Source organism: Rattus norvegicus, chromosome 17, assembly GCF_036323735.1.
Source record: "Rattus norvegicus strain BN/NHsdMcwi chromosome 17, GRCr8, whole genome shotgun sequence".
In the NCBI taxonomy this organism is placed as follows: Eukaryota; Metazoa; Chordata; class Mammalia; order Rodentia; family Muridae; genus Rattus; species Rattus norvegicus.
This window is the reverse complement of record NC_086035.1, coordinates 49983412-50002599: the sequence shown is the minus strand read 5'-3', so window position 1 is coordinate 50002599 and position 19188 is coordinate 49983412. Positions and strand designations below refer to the sequence as shown.

General features: G+C 39.9%; 2 protein-coding genes across 12 annotated transcripts in view; one reads left to right on the top strand and one right to left on the bottom strand.

The window, feature by feature from the left end:
• Sfrp4 (secreted frizzled-related protein 4) overlaps positions 1-19188 on the top strand; it is a 51917-nt gene that overhangs the window by 23849 nt on the left and 8880 nt on the right. The window lies entirely within an intron of this gene.
• Nme8 (NME/NM23 family member 8) overlaps positions 1990-19188 on the bottom strand; it is a 67750-nt gene continuing 50551 nt past the window's right edge. For 9 of the 11 annotated variants that reach the window (XM_017600636.3, XM_039095975.2, XM_063276669.1 and 6 more), the window contains 2 exons: positions 6311-6549; positions 1990-2145 (listed from right to left, as the gene is read on the bottom strand). In XM_017600636.3, the coding sequence (XP_017456125.1) occupies positions 6324-6549 (226 nt within the window). In that variant the 3' untranslated portion in view covers positions 1990-2145; positions 6311-6323. Of the gene's footprint in view, positions 2146-6310; positions 6550-15364; positions 15408-19188 lie in introns of all 11 variants that reach the window. The other 2 variants (XR_005495310.1, XR_010058906.1) reach the window with 1 other exon arrangement.

The window sequence follows — 19188 nt, the reverse complement described above, 5'->3', positions numbered from 1 at the left end:
TCCCACAGCTGATCCTGCCCCCCTCTCTCTCCCCATCCTCTCTTCCTCAAAAGTCCTGCCCACCCTCCACTTCCTGTGATTATTTTGTCCCCCCTTCTAAGTAGGACTGAGGCATCCACACTTTGTTCTTCCTTGTAGTCCCAGTTATTTCCCTAATATCCACTTCCACCTCACATCAGTCAGAATGGCTAAGGAAAAAAAAAACAACTCAGGCGACAGCAGATGCTGGTGAGGATATGCAGAAAGAGGAACCCTCCTCCATTACTGGTGGGATTGAAAGCTGGTACAACCACTCTGGAAATCAGTCTGGCCATTCCTCAGAAAATTGGACATAGTGCTACCTGAGGTTCCAGCTATACCATTCCTGGGTATGTACCCAAAAGATGCTCCAACATATAACAAGGACACATGCTCTACTATTTATAATAGCCAGAAGCTGGAAAGAACCCAGATGTCCTTTAACAGAGGAATGGATACAGAATATGTGGTACATCCACACAATGGAGTACTACTCAGCCATTACAAACAATGACTTCATGAAATTCACAGGCAAATGAATGAAACTAGAAAATATCATCCTGAGTGAGGTAACACAGTCACAAAAGAACACACATGGTATATACTCACCGATAAGTGGATATTAGAAAAAAAGCTCAGAATGCTGATGTGACATTCTTAAAAATAATTACATTAGGGGTTGGGGATTTAGCTCAGTGGCAGAGCGCTTGCCTAGGAAGCGCAAGGCCCTGGGTTCGGTCCCCAGCTCCGAAAAAAAGAACCAAAAAAAAATTACATTAAAAATCACTTGCAATTTTTAAAAAAGATAAATGTTTTTCTTATCAAAGAGTACACATGAAGGGACCCACAAGTCTAGCCGCATATGCAGCAGAGGATGGCATTGTTTGCCATCAATACAGGAGAGGCCCTTGGTCCTATGAAGGCTTGATTCCCCAGTGTAGGTGAATGCCAGGACAGGGAGGTGGGAGTGGGTAGGTGGGAGGGAGAGCACCCTCATAGAAGCAGAGGGAGGAGGGATGTGATAAGGGGGTTTCAGAGGGGAAACAGGGAAAGGGGTTAACACTTGAAATGTAAAGATATAAACTATCCAATAAATGAAAAAAAAACAATTATCATGTAAGTAGATTTTACATACTTAAGAACCAGTCACAAGTATCACTCAGGAATATCGAGCAGTGTTAAAACACTACAGTTTTCAATAATACAGTTTCATTATAGTGAGTAATCTATTGCTAAGATTCGATGGAACAAGTAGGAGAACTTCCTCACTTGCCAGGCATATCAAACTCTGGAGTGGACTGAGGATGTGACATCTAGTGGCTGAGAATTGCACATGAACCTGGTTATGTACTTGGGAGTCCTTGACTACAAGAAAGTCAGTGTCACCTGAGAGAGGAATCGATAAAATCAATGAAATCAACGTTCCTTTCTCTGTAGATAGGATCAGCATTATACTGCAGGGGGCCAGGAGCATGGCCTGCACTGCCCCACAGCTAGACAGCAAATTAAACAAGCTCTGGAGCTGGGAGATGGCTCAGGAGATGAGAACTCTTTTCTTGCCGATGACCTGGGTTTGGATCACAGCACTTCCATACAACTACTTACAACTCCAGTTCCAGGGGACCCAACACTGCTTTCTGTCCTCTGCCAGCACCAGGTACACAGGGGCACATTCATGCATGGAAGGCAAAATGGTCACACACACATAAAATAAAACAAATCTTTTAAGATCTGAAAAATAATCTGGTTCTCTCTATATTCCAAATTCTTAGGCTTTCTGGCTGGAAACTTTAGTGTCAAATCCGTGACCAATTTGTCTTCGGCCTAACATATTTTCTTCTCCAGTCTGCAGGCTGCATGTACTCTGACTTCTTCCTCGTGCATGTTTCTGCTCACGTTTGCTGTACTGTTGTATTGTATTTTATAGAATCCATCTAAGGACCCTGATGAGAAATAAACACCGAACCTGGATTGGGGGGTTACAGTTTTTATTGTTACCATGCATAGCCATGCGAGTTTTCATCTCCATGTGTGTTTCTCTTGGAGAAATTTTTGTTCTTACTCTTTACAGGAAGTTGTGCCTCATGGTTTTATGTGATGAAACTTCTTCATTATCTCATTGAGTTTCTATGAAGTGAAAAAAAACACACTTCATAAGATAACAGCAATGTTATAGACTGATTTTTAGAGCAGTTTGTTTTTATTATAAGATTACAGGTCTTTCAGGCCTCTTCATTTTGGTTCTCTCCACGTATTCCCCATCTCCACCATCCTCCCACTTTCTCCCAATTTAAAATTTTCTAGTTCCAGTATTACCTTCTCTGTTTGCATATTACCTATGATCTGATCTACTATCCCACCTCTCTTAATGCACCCCTTTCCAGTTTTTCTTTTTGACTTCTGTCATCTACAGAAACTCTAAATCAAACATGAAATATTAGTGATATAAAGATGAAATTCACACATGGGAGAGAACACGCATTTGTTTTGCCTCTGTCAGGGTTACCTCACACTGTCCATCTTTTCCTGGTTCACCCATTTGTCTGAAACTTTCACATTTGCTTACACTTAAATAAAAATTTTATCGTAGATACAGGATCCATTCACCAGTTGATGGACATGTAAGCTGACTCCCTTTTCTAACTCCTTTGAATAAAGCCTCAACAAACTTGGGTGAGCAAGTGTCTTGCCCATACGCCGTCCTTTAGTATCTGCTTAGGAGTGGAATCATTTTACTTGATAGCAGTTTTACTTCTACCTTTTTAAGAAATCACACTGTCCCACAGTGGCTAGACCAGTCTGCATTTCCCATATCCTTGGCAGTAATTGTCAATATTTACTTTATTGATAACCTTTCAGACTGGGATGAAATGAAATTTCAAAGTAGTTTTGATATTAAAAATGCTTAAGTCTGTTGATTTGTTTTAAGTGTCATATTTCTTCTTTTGAGAATCCTGTGTTCAAATTTGTAGCTCATTTTCGTTAAGTACTTCATTACTTGATGTTTTGATTTTTGAGTTTTTTGTATCCTGAAGATAGTAATCCTCTGTGAGATGTACAACCAGTAAAAGAGTTCTCTCACTTACCTCTCCATGGCGGTTCCCTCTGTTATGCTAAAAGCTGTTTTGTTTCATGAGGTAACAATCACCAGCTGTTGGTCTTATTTCATGAGCATCAAGAGGTCCTTATCTACTACTTAGGTCCTACTTAGGAGGTCCTTGCTCTGCCTGTCCTATAGTGTGCTCTTTGCCTTTTCTTTTGAATGTTTCAGTTCTAAGTCTTTGGCGAACCTGTTAAGTTGGCTTTTGGTTCAGGATAAGAGACAAAAATCAAGTTTCATTCACCTACACGTTGACGCACAATTTACCAAACATCATTTGTTGCAAAAGACCTCTGTCCTCCAGTGTGTATTCTTGTCAAAAAAGTTAGGTTGCTGTGATCCCTTGGTCTTAGGTCTGAATCTGCTATTCAAGATATACATATTTATGAGGGAGGGTTTTCCATCTTTTAGTGTCCTTACTTCCTTCTTTCTTCCTTACTTTCTTACTTCTCAGTTTTAAAGTTTTCATCATAGAGATCTTTTACTACCTGGGATAGATTTACTGTAAGTTATATTTTGTGTCTTGTAAATGGGATTGTTTCCCTGACTTTCACACCATAGGTTTTACCATTGGTGTACAGAAAGGTTATGTATGATAATTTTGTACCCTGAAAGTTTGCTGAAAGTGTTTATCAATGCCAGGAGTTCTTGTTTTGTTTGGTTAGTTGTTGTTGTTTTTAATCTCTGAGATACAGCCAAGCTGTCTATGGTTTGATTTTTTATTTGTGTCTGTATTTTGTTTCTGCCTTGTAGATTCTTGCATTTGCATCACCATCATGGATCTCTCGTTCTCCTTTGTTACGTGGTCCTGTGGTTTGGGTGCTAGGGTTAAAGCTGGCTTTGTAAAGAAATTTTAGAAAATTTCTTTCTATTTTTATTTTTCGGAATTTCGAGGAACCTTGGTTGTAGTTGTGATTGCTTTTGACTTCTCAAACTCTGTGAGTGTGTTGATAATTGTCCTTTTGAATTCCATGTCTCCAGTTTTGTTTTGAGGTATACTTGGTAGGGGCTATTACTATAAGATTGGTAGTTTGTTGGGGTATATACTGTCTAGTATTTTCATATTGGTTTTGTTTTTGCTATGGGATGTAGGCATTTGGAATTAGGCTGTTGGTTTAATCTTTTGACATGAGGTTTTTATCCTGCTGGACCTAAGGTAGGATGGTGATTCATTGGTTGGGACTTTGCACAAAATCCCTACTCCTTCAGTTTGTACATCACTTTGGTTAATAGTTTCATTTTAATAATAGTAAGGTTTTTTTACTTTATTAAAATAGGGTAATTTTTCACTTACCTATATATATTTTATTGGATTGGTGAAAATTTACTTTGTTTAATCAGTTTGTCAGTGTTCCCTAAAAGCTAGCTTCAACAACAGCAACACAATATTTACACATTACTCCATATCTACAGATTACTTTTGTACTTCAACTCAAATGTGTAGTCAAGACATGTAGACTTACTTTTGCTTCTGTCAGTACTTCCTGGTTAAACTGAGTGTGCAGATCAGCCAGTAGTGAAAATTTACTTTTGTCTCCTTTATGAGCATATACACTGCTCGGGGTATTCATTTCTAAATTCCCTAGTATACTAGCATTTTTGCATGTTCTAATTTCTTACATATGTGCATGTTAGCCCGAATCTTTAGCCCTAGGCAATTGTGAATTTCTTAGTTATTAATCAATATTTCCACACAATATTCTCACTTTTCAGTTGACTGGTTTTCAGATTAGGTAAAATAAATATGCAATTCTTATTCAGATGCCATCCAGAGGTATGAAAGCAGATAAACAAAATAATTTTGCCCTTTTCTTTAGATCCAGAGACAGGAATCTGACCTTGGGAGTGAAACAACACACCTTCCAGACCATCTTATGATTCCTTTATATTGAATGATCATTTTTGGGTTCCTACAAATCTTTACTTTCAAGGTTCCTGAAAATTTTCTTTCTGACAGTTTCTGGCTATGTTCTTCTCAGTCCCATGAGGAGGACAGGCACTGTTCACCATTTTGTTGATTTCACCATACTGGAATCTTCTCAAACTCCCTAGCTCCTATAATATGATTTATCATCAATTCTGGATATCATCTACCTGGTGTTACCATCACAGAATGTGTAATGTTTTCTAAGTCACTTCTCTCTTTTGAATCTTCTGTTTGAGAGTGGTTAGTTTCCTTATTCCATAAGTAAACTGAAACCAGAAAAGTAACTCTACTCACTTCTTTGCTAGAATAGTAGCCAATTACCAAATCTCACAGGTATAATATAGTCTTCTAAGAATGATATTAATATCCACTGATCCTTAACTCACTGTTTCCACATTAGTTCTGACTTCTGTATTATTTCACATTGATGACTGCCAAATGACTTGTCTGGATGAGCTCGTGTCTCATTCCCCTCCCCCCTTTACTTCCTGCAAGCATCTGCTGATATCTCAATAGCCCTAGAACACACAGTCCTTCCTATCTCCTGTTCTTACAGTCATAAACCCATCCAGCATAAGGAATTGTGTATACTCAGCTCTGCAGCACACAGCAAGAGTTGAGAAAAATAAATCTTGAATATGTGAAAGAGACTTGTAATACTACCCTCATAGTAATAATTATGTAGCACAAAGGCATGGAAATACAGCATCCAAAAGATCTTTACATGCAAGCATCAAGAGAGTTTGAATGTGTGTGTGTCTTTATATACATACATATATATGCATATGTGTGTGTATGTGTGTGTGTATGACTTAGAAACTTATAACTGAATTCTTTTCCTTGACTCTATCTTTGACTTTGAAATTCTCGCCCATATTTCCAGATGTATTTTAGTACTTAAGTTGCCTAGCTCCTACCCATGAAACACTGAGTTAAATGCAGAGTTGTGGAGCCTGTTCCCAATAGATACATATACAAGATACTCTTGAACCTAAGACCCAGGAAACATGGTGAAAAGGGGAGCAGAGGATCAGGGAGTTTGCTGTGAGATTCTGTCTCACATTAATTGACTGTCCAGTGCCCAGTGGTCAGCCAATAAATATAAATATAAACAGGTTATATTTAGGAATGAGAGTGGGGATGTGTATGTGGAAAGACTTAGAGGGAGAAAAGAGACAGATGAAATGTCATAATTATAATCTCAAAACTAAACTTAAGAAGGAAACCAACATTTGTTAAAGTGGCATATGCTTTATAGTACTTACTCTAGTATTTGTCCTAGTTCTCAAAATTGCTCTCTGTGAACACATTACTAATGGCAGTTGCTGCTTCAGACATGTTAGATGCCCCATGGACAGCATTTCTCAAAACGTCTATTCCATATCTGGCTCGGAGGGAATTTGGAGACAGCAGTTTTGCTTCTTCTGGGTCTACTGGGCCCATCATTCGCCTCCATTCTCCAACAGCATTCCACTTGGTCAGAATCATGACTACTGACATGCCCCTGCAAATAACAATTCTTTTAGAAGGCAGGCTGCTCCAAGGGCATGGGTTACACACATTGCTAAAGACAGAATGCTTCTGCTACATACAGGGCAATTTTCCCTAATCGGTATGATCATGTGCTGTCTTTGCTTTCTCCTTTTTCACAAGTTTTGTGTTATTTGAATGTAGTACTTGGACCATAGAGAATTGTGCAAATAGGTTCCTATTTTCACTACCTTGGGGACCATGCAAACATTGTCATGGACCCAGACTTTTGCTTCATGTTCACCCTTCAGTCTCTAGTCCAGTAGTTCTCGACCTTGCTAATGCTGTGTCCTCATGTGGTGACACTCAATCATAAAATTACTTTGTTGCATTTGTGGGTCTCCATCTGCAGCCAGAGCTAGGACTGTCTTAATATGATCTTAATATCCAGTGATCCTTAACTCACTATTTCCACATTAGTTCTGACTTCTGTATCCAAGTCTGTGGAGGGACAAGCTCCACTCAGAGACAGCAAGACCAATTAACACCAGAGATATCCCTCTGCCCTCCGTGCCTGGATCCCGCCCAGAGACAGCTGGTCTCCCAGGCATACTCTCATTCCTAAACACACATGTGAGACCCCACTTTCACTCCAATAATTGTCTGAAGAGGGATTTGCCAGGAGTGTGCAGGGCACAAGAACTGCAAAGCAGTCTAGGACAGGATCCTTCCAGTCTCCATCTGTGCCATGGAACTAAGACTGTCCTACAGCCCTCCATACCCAAATCCTGCCTGGAGAGAGCTGGTCTCCCAAGAGTAATCTCATTCCAAAGCCACAGGCCCATAGGTGGGACACCACTTTCACTCAAGTCACTGTCCAAAGAGGGACCTTCCAGGAGCACACAGGGCATAGGAACAGCAGACAGCCTGGGATAGGACCCTTCTGGTCTCCATCTGTGGCCAGAGCAAATGCTGTCCCATAGTCCTCCTGACCCAAATCCCGCCTGGAGAGAGTTGGTGTCCCAGAAGTACTCTCACTCCTAAGATCACAGGATCACAGGCCCACAGGAGGGACAAGCTCCACTCAGAGACAGCAAGACCAATTAACACCAGAGATATCCAGATAGTGAGAGGCAAGCATAAGAACCTAAGCAACAGAAACCAAGGCTCCTTGGTATCATCAGAACCCAGTTCTTCCATTACAACAAGTCCTGGATACCCCAAAATACTGATACTGGAAGAGCAAGATTCTGATTTAAAATCACATCTCACGATGACATAAATAACTCCCTAAAGAAATATAGGACAACACAGGTAAACAGGTAAAAGCCCAAAAGAGGAAACACAAAAATCCCTTAAAGAATTAAAAGAATACACAAACAAACAGGTGAAGGGATTGAACAAAACCATCCAGGATCTAAAAATGGAAATAGAAATAATAAAGATCCCGGCCCGCAGCAGCTCTCTGCCCCCAGACCCTGTAAGAGAGAGACCCAACTGCCTGGTCAGGTGGGCACTCCTGAGGCTGCAGAGCGGAAGAGACCACCAACAATGCTCACCCCTGCGCACATCCCTGGCCCAAGAGGAAACTGTATAAGGCCTCTGGGCTCCCGTGGGGGAGGGCCCAGGAGTGGCAGGACCCCTGCCTGAGACACTGCCAGAACCTGAAGGAAACAGACCGGATAAACAGTTCTCTGCACCCAAATCCGGTGGGAGGGAGAGCTAAACCTTCAGAGAGGCAGACAAGCCTGGGAAACCAGAAGAGACTGCTCTCTGCACACACATCTCCGACGCCAGAGGAAAAAGCCAAAGACCATCTGGAACCCTGGTACACTGAAGCTCCCGGAAGGGGCGGCACAGGTCTTCCTGGTTGCTGCCGCTGCAGAGAGCCCGTGGGCAGCACCCCACGAGCGAACTTGAGCCTCGGGACTACAGGTAAGACCAAATTTTCTGCTGCAAGAAAGCTGCCTGGTGAACTCAAGACACAGGCCCACAGGAACAGCTGAAAACCTGTAGAGAGGAAAAACTACACGCCCGAAATCAGAACACTCTGTCCCCATAACTGACTGAAAGAGAGGAAAACAGGTCTACAGCACTCCTGACACACAGGCTTATAGGACAGTCTAGCCACTGTCAGAAATAGCAGAACAAAGTAACACTAGAGATAATCTGATGGCGAGAGGCAAGCGCAGGAACCCAAGCAACAGAAACCAAGACTACATGGCACCATCGGAGCCCAATTCTCCCATCAAAACAAACATGGAATATCCAAACACACCAGAAAAGCAAGATCTAGTTTCAAAATCATTTTTGATCATGATGCTGGAGGACTTCAAGAAAGACGTGAAGAACTCCCTTAGAGAACAAGTAGAAGCCTACAGAGAGGAATCGCAAAAATGCCTGAAAGAATCGCAAAAATCCCTGAAAGAATTCCAGGAAAACATAAATAAACAAGTAGAAGCCCATAGAGAGGAGACACAAAAATCCCTGAAAGAATTCCAGGAAAACATAAATAAACAAGTAGAAGCCCATAGAGAGGAGACACAAAAATCCCTGAAAGAATTCCAGGAAAACACAATCAAACAGTTGAAGGAATTAAAAATGGAAATAGAAGCAATCAAGAAAGAACACATGGAAACAACCCTGGATATAGAAAACCGAAAGAAGAGACAAGGAGCTGTAGATACAAGCTTCACCAACAGAATACAAGAGATGGAAGAGAGAATCTCAGGAGCAGAAGATTCCATAGAAATCATTGACTCAACTGTCAAAGATAATGTAAAGCAGAAAAAGCTACTGGTCCAAAACATACAGGAAATCCAGGACTCAATGAGAAGATCAAACCTAAGGATAAGAGGTATAAAAGAGGGTGAAGACTCCCAGCTCAAAGGACCAGTAAATATCTTCAACAAAATCATAGAAGAAAATGTCCCTAACCTAAAAAAAGAGATACCCATAGACATACAAGAAGCCTACAGAACTCCAAATAGATTGGACCAGAAAAGAAACACCTCCCGTCACATAATTGTCAAAACACCAAACGCACAAAATAAAGAAAGAATATTAAAAGCAGTAAGGGAAAAAGGTCAAGTAACATATAAAGGGAGACCTATCAGAATCACACCAGACTTCTCGCCAGAAACTATGAAGGCCAGAAGATCCTGGACTGATGTTATACAGACCCTAAGAGAACACAAATGCCAGCCCAGGTTACTGTATGCAGCAAAACTCTCAATTAACATTGATGGAGAAACCAAGATATTCCATGACAAAACCAAATTTACACAATATCTTTCTACAAATCCAGCACTACAAAGGATAATAAATGGTAAAGCCCAACATAAGGAGGCAAGCTATACCCTAGAAGAAGCAAGAAACTAATCGTCTTGGCAACAAAACAAAGAGAATGAAAGCACACAAACATAACCTCACATCCAAATATGAATATAATGGGAAGCAATAATCACTATTCCTTAATATCTCTCAATATCAATGGCCTCAACTCCCCAATAAAAAGACATAGATTAACAAACTGGATACACAACGAGGACCCTGCATTCTGCTGCCTACAGGAAACACACCTCAGAGACAAAGACAGACACTACCTCAGAGTGAAAGGCTGGAAAACAACTTTCCAAGCAAATGGTCAGAAGAAGCAAGCTGGAGTAGCCATTCTAATATCAAATAAAATCAATTTCCAACTAAAAGTCATCAAAAAAGATAAGGAAGGACACTTCATATTCATCAAAGGAAAAATCCACCAAGATGAACTCTCAATCCTAAATATCTATGCCCCAAATACAAGGGCACCTACATACGTAAAAGAAACCTTACTAAAGTTCAAAGCACACATTGCACCTCACACAATAATAGTGGGAGATTTCAACACACCACTCTCATCAATGGACAGATAATGGAAACAGAAATTAAACAGTGATGTCGACAGACTAAGAGAAGTCATGAGCCAAATGGACTTAACGGATATTTATAGAACATTCTATCCTAAAGCAAAAGGATATACCTTCTTCTCAGCTCCTCATGGTACTTTTTCCAAAATTGACCATATAATTGGTCAAAAAACGGGCCTCAACAGGTACAGAAAGATAGAAATAATCCCATGCGTGCTATCGGACCACCACGGCCTAAAACTGGTCTTCAATAACAATAAGGGAAGAATGCCCACATATACGTGGAAATTGAACAATGCTCTACTCAATGATAACCTGGTCAAGGAAGAAATAAAGAAAGAAATTAAAAACTTTTTAGAATTTAATGAAAATGAAGATACAACATACCCAAACTTATGGGACACAATGAAAGCTGTGCTAAGAGGAAAACTCATAGCGCTGAGTGCCTGCAGAAAGAAACAGGAAAGAGCATATGTCAGCAGCTTGACAGCACACCTAAAAGCTCTAGAACAAAAAGAAGCAAATACACCCAGGAGGAGTAGAAGGCAGGAAATAATCAAACTCAGAGCTGAAATCAACCAAGTAGAAACAAAAAGGACCATAGAAAGAATCAACAGAACCAAAAGTTGGTTCTTTGAGAAAATCAACAAGAGAGATAAACCCTTAGCCAGACTAACGAGAGGACACAGAGAGTGTGTCCAAATTAACGAAATCAGAAATGAAAAGGGAGACATAACTACAGATTCAGAGGAAATTCAAAAAATCATCAGATCTTACTATAAAAACCTATATTCAACAAAACTTGAAAATCTTCAGGAAATGGACAATTTCCTAGACAGATACCAGGTATCGAAGTTAAATCAGGAACAGATAAACCAGTTGAACAACCCCATAACTCCTAAGGAAATAGAAGCAGTCATTAAAGGTCTCCCAACCAAAAAGAGCCCAGGTCCAGACGGGTTTAGTGCAGAATTCTATCAAACCTTCATAGAAGACCTCATACCAATATTATCCAAACTATTCCACAAAATTGAAACAGATGGAGTACTACCGAATTCCTTCTACGAAGCCACAATTACTCTTATACCTAAACCACACAAAGAAACAACAAAGAAAGAGAACTTTAGACCAATTTCCCTTATGAATATCGATGCAAAAATACTCAATAAAATTCTGGCAAACCGAATTCAAGAGCACATCAAAACAATCATCCACCATGATCAAGTAGGCTTCATCCCAGGCATGCAGGGATGGTTTAATATACGGAAAACCATCAACGTGATCCATTATATAAACAAACTGAAAGAACAGAACCACATGATCATTTCATTAGATGATGAGAAAGCATTTGACAAAATTCAACACCCCTTCATGATAAAAGTCCTGGAAAGAATAGGAATTCAAGGCCCATACCTAAACATAGTAAAAGCCATATACAGCAAACCAGTTGCTAACATTAAACTAAATGGAGAGAAACTTGAAGCAATCCCAATAAAATCAGGGACTAGACAAGGCTGCCCACTCTCTCCCTACTTATTCAATATAGTTCTTGAAGTTCTAGCCAGAGCAATCAGACAACAAAAGGAGATCAAGGGGATACAGATCGGAAAGAAGAGGTCAAAATATCACTATTTGCAGATGACATGATAGTATATTTAAGTGATCCCAAAAGTTCCACCAGAGAACTACTAAAGCTGATAAACAACTACAGCAAAGTGGCTGGGTATAAAATTAACTCAAATAAATCAGTTGCCTTCCTCTATACAAAAGAGAAACAAGCCGAGAAAGAAATTAGGGAAACGACACCCTTCATAATAGACCCAAATAATATAAAGTACCTCGGTGTGACTTTAACCAAGCAAGTAAAAGATCTGTACAATAAGAACTTCAAGACACTGAGGAAAGAAATTGAAGAAGACCTCAGAAGATGGAAAGATCTCCCATGCTCATGGATTGGCAGGATTAATTTAGTAAAAATGGCCATTTTACCAAAAGCAATCTACAGATTCAATGCAATCCCCATCAAAATACCAATCCAATTCTTCAAAGAGTTAGACAGAACAATTTGCAAATTCATCTGGAATAACAAAAAACCCAGGATAGCTAAAGCTCTCCTCAACAATAAAAGGACTTCAGGGGGAATCACTATCCCTGAACTCAAGCAGTATTACAGAGCAATAGTGATAAAAACTGCATGGTATTGGTACAGAGACAGACAGATAGACCAATGGAATAGAATTGAAGACCCAGAAATGAACCCACACACCAATGGTCACTTGATTTTTGACAAAGGAGCCAAAACCATCCAATGGAAAAAAGATAGCATTTTCAGCAAATGGTGCTGGTTCAACTGGAGGGCAACATGTAGAAGAATGCAGATCGATCCATGCTTATCACCCTGTACAAAGCTTAAGTCCAAGTGGATCAAGGACCTCCACATCAAACCAGACACACTCAAACTAATAGAAGAAAAACTAGGGAAGCATCTGGAACACATGGGCACTGGAAAAAATTTCCTGAACAAAACACCAATGGCTTATGCTCTAAGATCAAGAATCGTCAAATGGGATCTCATAAAACTGCAAAGCTTCTGTAAGGCAAAGGACACTGTGGTTAGGACAACACGGCAACCAACAGATTGGGAAAAGATCTTTACCAATCCTACAACAGATAGAGGCCTTATATCCAAAATATACAAAGAACTCAAGAAGTTAGACCGTAGGGAAACAAATAACCCTATTAAAAAATGGGGTTCAGAGCTAAACAAAGAATTCACAGCTGAGGAATGCCGAATGGCTGAGAAACACCTAAAGAAATGTTCAACATCTTTAGTCATAAGGGAAATGCAAATCAAAACAACCCTGAGATTTCACCTCACACCAGTGAGAATGGCTAAGATCAAAAACTCAGGTGACAGCAGATGCTGGCGAGAATGTGGAGAAAGAGGAACACTCCTCCATTGTTGGTGGGATTGCAGACTGGTAAAACCATTCTGGAAATCAGTCTGGAGGTTCCTCAGAAAATTGGACATTGAACTGCCTGAGGATCCAGCTATACCTCTCTTGGGCATATACCCAAAAGATGCCTCAACATATAAAAGAGACACGTGCTCCACTATGTTCATCGCAGCCTTATTTATAATAGCCAGAAAATGGAAAGAACCCAGATGCCCTTCAACAGAGGAATGGATACAGAAAATGTGGTACATCTACACAATGGAATACTACTCAGCTATCAAAAACAACGAGTTTATGAAATTCGTAGGCAAATGGTTGGAACTGGAAAATATCATCCTGAGTGAACTAACCCAATCACAGAAAGACATACATGGTATGCACTCATTGATAAGTGGCTATTAGCCCAAATGCTTGAATTACCCTAGATCCCTAGAACAAACGAAACTCAAGACGGATGATCAAAATGTGAATGCTTCACTCCTTCTTTAAATGAGGAAAAAGAATACCCTTGGCAGGGAAGGGAGAGGCAAAGATTAAAACAGAGACTGAAGGAACACCCATTCAGAGCCTGTCCCACATTTGGCCCATACATATACAGCCACCCAATTGGACTAGATGGATGAAGCAAAGAAGTGCAGACCGACAGGAGCCGGATGTAGATCGCTCCTGAGAGACACAGCCAGAATACAGCAAATACAGAGGCGAATGCCAGCAGCAAACCACTGAACCGAGAATAGGTCCCCTATTGAAGGAATCAGAGAAAGAACTGGAAGAGCTTGAAGGGGCTCGAGACCCCAAAAGTACAACAATGCCAAGCAACCAGAGCTTCCAGGGACTAAGCCACTACCTAAAGACTATACATGGACTGACCCTGGACTCTGACCCCATAGGTAGCAATGAATATCCTAGTAAGAGCACTAGTGGAAGGGGAAGCCCTGGGTCCTGCTAAGACTGAACCCCCAGTGAACTAGTCTATGGGGGGAGGGCGGCAATGGTGGGAGGGTTGGGAGGGGAACACCCATAAGGAAGGGGAGGGGGGAGGGGGATGTTTGCCCGGAAACCGGGAAAGGGAATAACACTCGAAATGTATATAAGAAATACTCAAGTTAATAAAAAAAAAAAAAAAAAAAAAAAAAAAAAAAAAAAATGAGGAAAAAGAATACCCTTGGCTGGGAAGGGAGAGGCAAAGATTAAAACAGAGACTGAAGGAACACCTATTCAGAGCCTGCCCCACAGGTGGCCCATACATATACAGCCACCCAATTGGACAAGATGGATGAAGCAAAGAAGTGCAGACCGACAGGAGCCGGATATAGATCGCTCCTGAGAGACACAGCCAGAATACAGCAAATACAGAGGCGAATGCCAGCCGCAAACCACTGAACTGAGAATAGGTCCCCTGTTGAAGGAATCATCGAAAGAACTGGAAGAGCTTGAAGGGGCTCGAGACCCCAAAAGTACAACAATGTCAAGCAACCAGAGCTTCCAGGGACTAAGCCACTACCTAAATACTATACATGGACTGACCCTGGACTCTGACCCCATAGGTAGCAATGAATATCCTAGTAAGAGCACCAGTGGAAGGGGAAGCCCTGGGTCCTGCTAAGACTGAACCCCCAGTGAACTAGACTATGGGGGGAGGGCGGCAATGGGGGGAGGGTTGGGAGGGGGACACCCATAAGGAAGGGGAGGGGGGAGGGGGATGTTTGCCCGGAAACCGGGAAAGGGAATAACACTTGAAATGTATATAAGAAATACTCAAGTTAATAAAAAAAATAATAAAAAAAAGAAAGAAAAAAAAAGAAATAATAAAGAAATCACAGAGACACCCTGGAAACAGAAAACCTAGGAAAGAGATTAGGAGGCATAAATGTAAGCAAAACAAACAGAATAAAAGAGATAGAAGAAAGAATCTCAGGGGCAGAAGATATCATAGAAAACATTGACACAATAGTCAAAGTGCAAAAAGCAAACAGCTACTAACCCAAAACTTCCAGGAACTCCAGGACACAATGAGAGGATCAAACCTAAAAATAATAGATATAGAGGAGAGTGAAGATTCCCAACTTAAAAAGCGAGTAAATATCTTCAACAAAATTATGCAAGAAAACTTCTCTAAACTAAAAACAAAAAAAGAGATGCCCATGAATATACAAGTCCAAAGAACTCCAAATAGATTGAAGCAGAAAAGAAATTCCTGCCATCACATAATAGTCAAAATACCAAACACAAAAATCAAAGAAAGAATATTACAAGCAGTAAGAGGAAAAGGTCAAGTAACATATAAAGGTAAACCTATCGGAATTACACCAGATTTCTCAACAGAGGCTATGAAAGCTAGAAGATCCTTGGCAGATGTCATACAGACCCTAAGAGAACAAAAATGCCAGCCAAGACTACTATATACAGTGATACTCTCAATTGTAATATGGAGAAAGCAAAATATTCCATGACAAAGCCAGATTTATACAATATCTTTCCACAAATCCAGCCCTACAAAAAATAATGGGGGGGGGGAGAAGTCAACCCAAGGAGGGAAACTACACCCTAGAAAAAAGTAAGAAAGTAATCTGCTTTCAACAAAATCAACAGAAGATAGCCACACCAACATAATTACAACTCTAACAACAAAAATATCAGGAAACAACAATCACTGTTCTTTAATATTTCTTAACATCAATGGACTCAATTCTCCAATAAAAGAAATAAACTAACAAAGTAAATACATAAAGGAGACCCAGTATTTTGCTGCACACAGGCCACCCACCTCAGTCACAAAGCCAGACACAACATCAGAGTAAGGAGCTAGAAAGGAATTTTCCAAACACATGGTCCCAAGAAACAAACTGGAGAAGCCATTCTAATATTGGATAAAATTGACTTTTAACCAAAAGTTATCAAAAAAGATAAGGAAGGATATGTCATAGTCAACAAAGAAAAAACCCACTAAGATGAGCTCTCAATTTTAAATATTTATGCTCCAAATGAAAGGGAACCTACAACCATAAAAGAAACTTTACTAAATTGAAAAGCACACACTGCACCTCAGACAATAATAGTGGGAGACTCCAACACCGACTCTCAGCATTGGACAGATCATGGAAACAGAAACTAAGCAGAGATAGAGAGAAACTAACAGAAGTTATGAACCAAATAGATTTAAAATATATCTATAGAACATTTCATCCTAAAAAAAAAAGAATATACCTTCTTCTCAGGACCTCATGGTACCTTCTCCAAAACTGAACATATAATCAGTCACAAAACAGGCCTCAACAGATACAGGAAGATAGAAATAATCCCATGTATTCTATAATATAATAATCCCATCATCATGGACTAAGACTGGTCTTTAATAACAAGAAAAACAACAGAAAGCCCACATATACATGGACGCTGAACAATGATCTACTCAATAATAACTAGTTTAAGGGAAAATAAAGAAAGAAATTAAACACTTTTTAGAATTTAAAGATAATAAAGGCAAAACATACCCAAACGTATGGGACACAATGAAAGCTGTGCTAAGAGGAAAGCTCATGGCTCTGAGTGCCTCTAAAAAGAAACAGGAGAGAGCATACATCAGCAGCTTGATAGCACACCTAAAACCTCTAGAACAGAAAGAAGCAAATACACACAAGAGGAATAGAAGGTAGAAAATAATCAAACTCAGAGCTGAAATCAACCAAATAGAAACAAAAAAACTATACAAAGAATCAACAAAACCACGAGCTGGTTCTTTGAGAAGATCAACCAGATAGATAAACCCTTAGCCAGAGTAGCCACAGGGCACAGAGAGTGTGTCCAAATGAACAAAATTAGGACTGACAAAGGAGACATAACAACAGAATCTGAGGAAATTTTTAAAAAAATTATCAGATCCTACTATGAAAGCCTAAATTCAACAAAACTAGAAAATCTGAATAAAATGGACAATTTTATCAGGTCAGAGAAACCATCTAAAAGGTCCCATAGCTACTAAAGAAAGAGAAGAAGTTATTAAAAGTCTCCTAACCAAAAATAGTCCAGGATCCAATGGGTTTAATGCAGAATTCTCAGACCTTCATAAAAGACCTAATACCAATATTGTCCAAACTATTCCACAAAATAGAAACATAAGGAACACTACCCAATTCCTCCTTTGCATTTACAATTAAGCTTGTACCTAAACCACACAAAGACCCAAAAAAGAAAGGGAACTTTAGGCCAAGTTCCCTTATGAATATCGATGGAAAAGTACTCAATAAGATTCTTACAAACTGAATTCAAGAACACATCAAAATGATCATCCATCATGATTAAGTAGGCTTCATCTCAGGGATACAGGGATATTTCAATATATGGAAATCCATCTATATAATCCACTATATAAACAAACTCAAAGAAAAAAAAAACACATGATCACCACATTAGATGTTGAGAAAGCATTTGATGAAATTCAACACCCTTCATCTTAAAAGTCTTGGAAATATCAGGAATTCAAGGTCCGTACCCAAACATAGTAAAAGCAATATACAGTAAACCAGTAGTCAACATCAAACTAAATGGAGAGAAACTTGAACCAATCACACTAAAATAAGAAACTAGACAAGCCTGCCCATTCTCTCCCTACTTACTTAATATAGTACTCAAAATCCTAGCCAGAGCGATCAGAGAAAAAGAAAGGAGGTCAAAGGTATAGAAATTGAAAAGGAAGAAGTCAAAATATCGCTATTTGCAGATGATAGTATACTTAATAGATCTCAAAAGTTCCACCAGAGAACTACTAAGCCTGATAAACAACTTCAGTAAAGTAGCTGTGTATAAAATTAGCTCAAACAAGACACTGCCCAGACCTGAAGGGACTGGATCAACAGTTCTCTCCACCCAAATCCCGTGGGAGGGAGAGCTAAACCTTCAGAGAGGCAGACACGCCTGGGAAGCCAGAAGAGACTACACTCTGCCCACATTTCTGACTCCACAGGAAAACACCTAACGCCATCTGGGACCCCGGTGCATGGGGGTTCCCAGAGAGGCAGCCCAGGCCCTCCTGGTTACCACCCTCACAGAGAGCTCAAAAGCAATCCCCCACCAGCAAACCTGAGCCGCAGGACCACAGGTAAGACCAACTTTTCTACTCCAAGGGACCAGCCTGGTGAACTCAGGACACAGGCCCACAGGAACAGCTGAAGACCAGTAGACAGGAAAGACTACATGCCCGAAAGCAGAATACTCTGCAGGAAACACACCTCAGAGACAAAGACAGACACTACCTCAGAGTGAAAGGCTGGAAAACAAAAACAACTTTCCAAGCAAATGGTCAGAAGAAGCAAGCTGGAGTAGCCATTCTAATATCAAATAAAATAAAATAAAATAAAATAAAATAAAATCAATTTTCAACTAAAAGTAATCAAAAAAGATATGAAAGGACACTTCATATTCATCAAAGGAAAAATCCACCAAAATGAACTCTCAATCTTAAATAACTATGCTCCAAATACAAGGGCACCTACATACACAAAAGAAACCTTGCTAAAGCTCAAAACTCACATTGCACCTCACACAATAATATTAGGAGATTTCAACACCCCACTCTCATTAATGGACGGATTATCGAAACAGAAATTAAACAGAGACATAGGCAGACTAAGAGAAGTCATGAACCAAACGGACTTAACAGATATTGATAGAACATTCAATCCTAAAACAAAAGGATATACCTTCTTATCACCACCTCATGGTACTTTCTCCAAAATTGACCATATAATTGGTCATAAAACAGGCCCCAACAGATACAGAAAGATAGAAATAATAATAATAATCCCATGC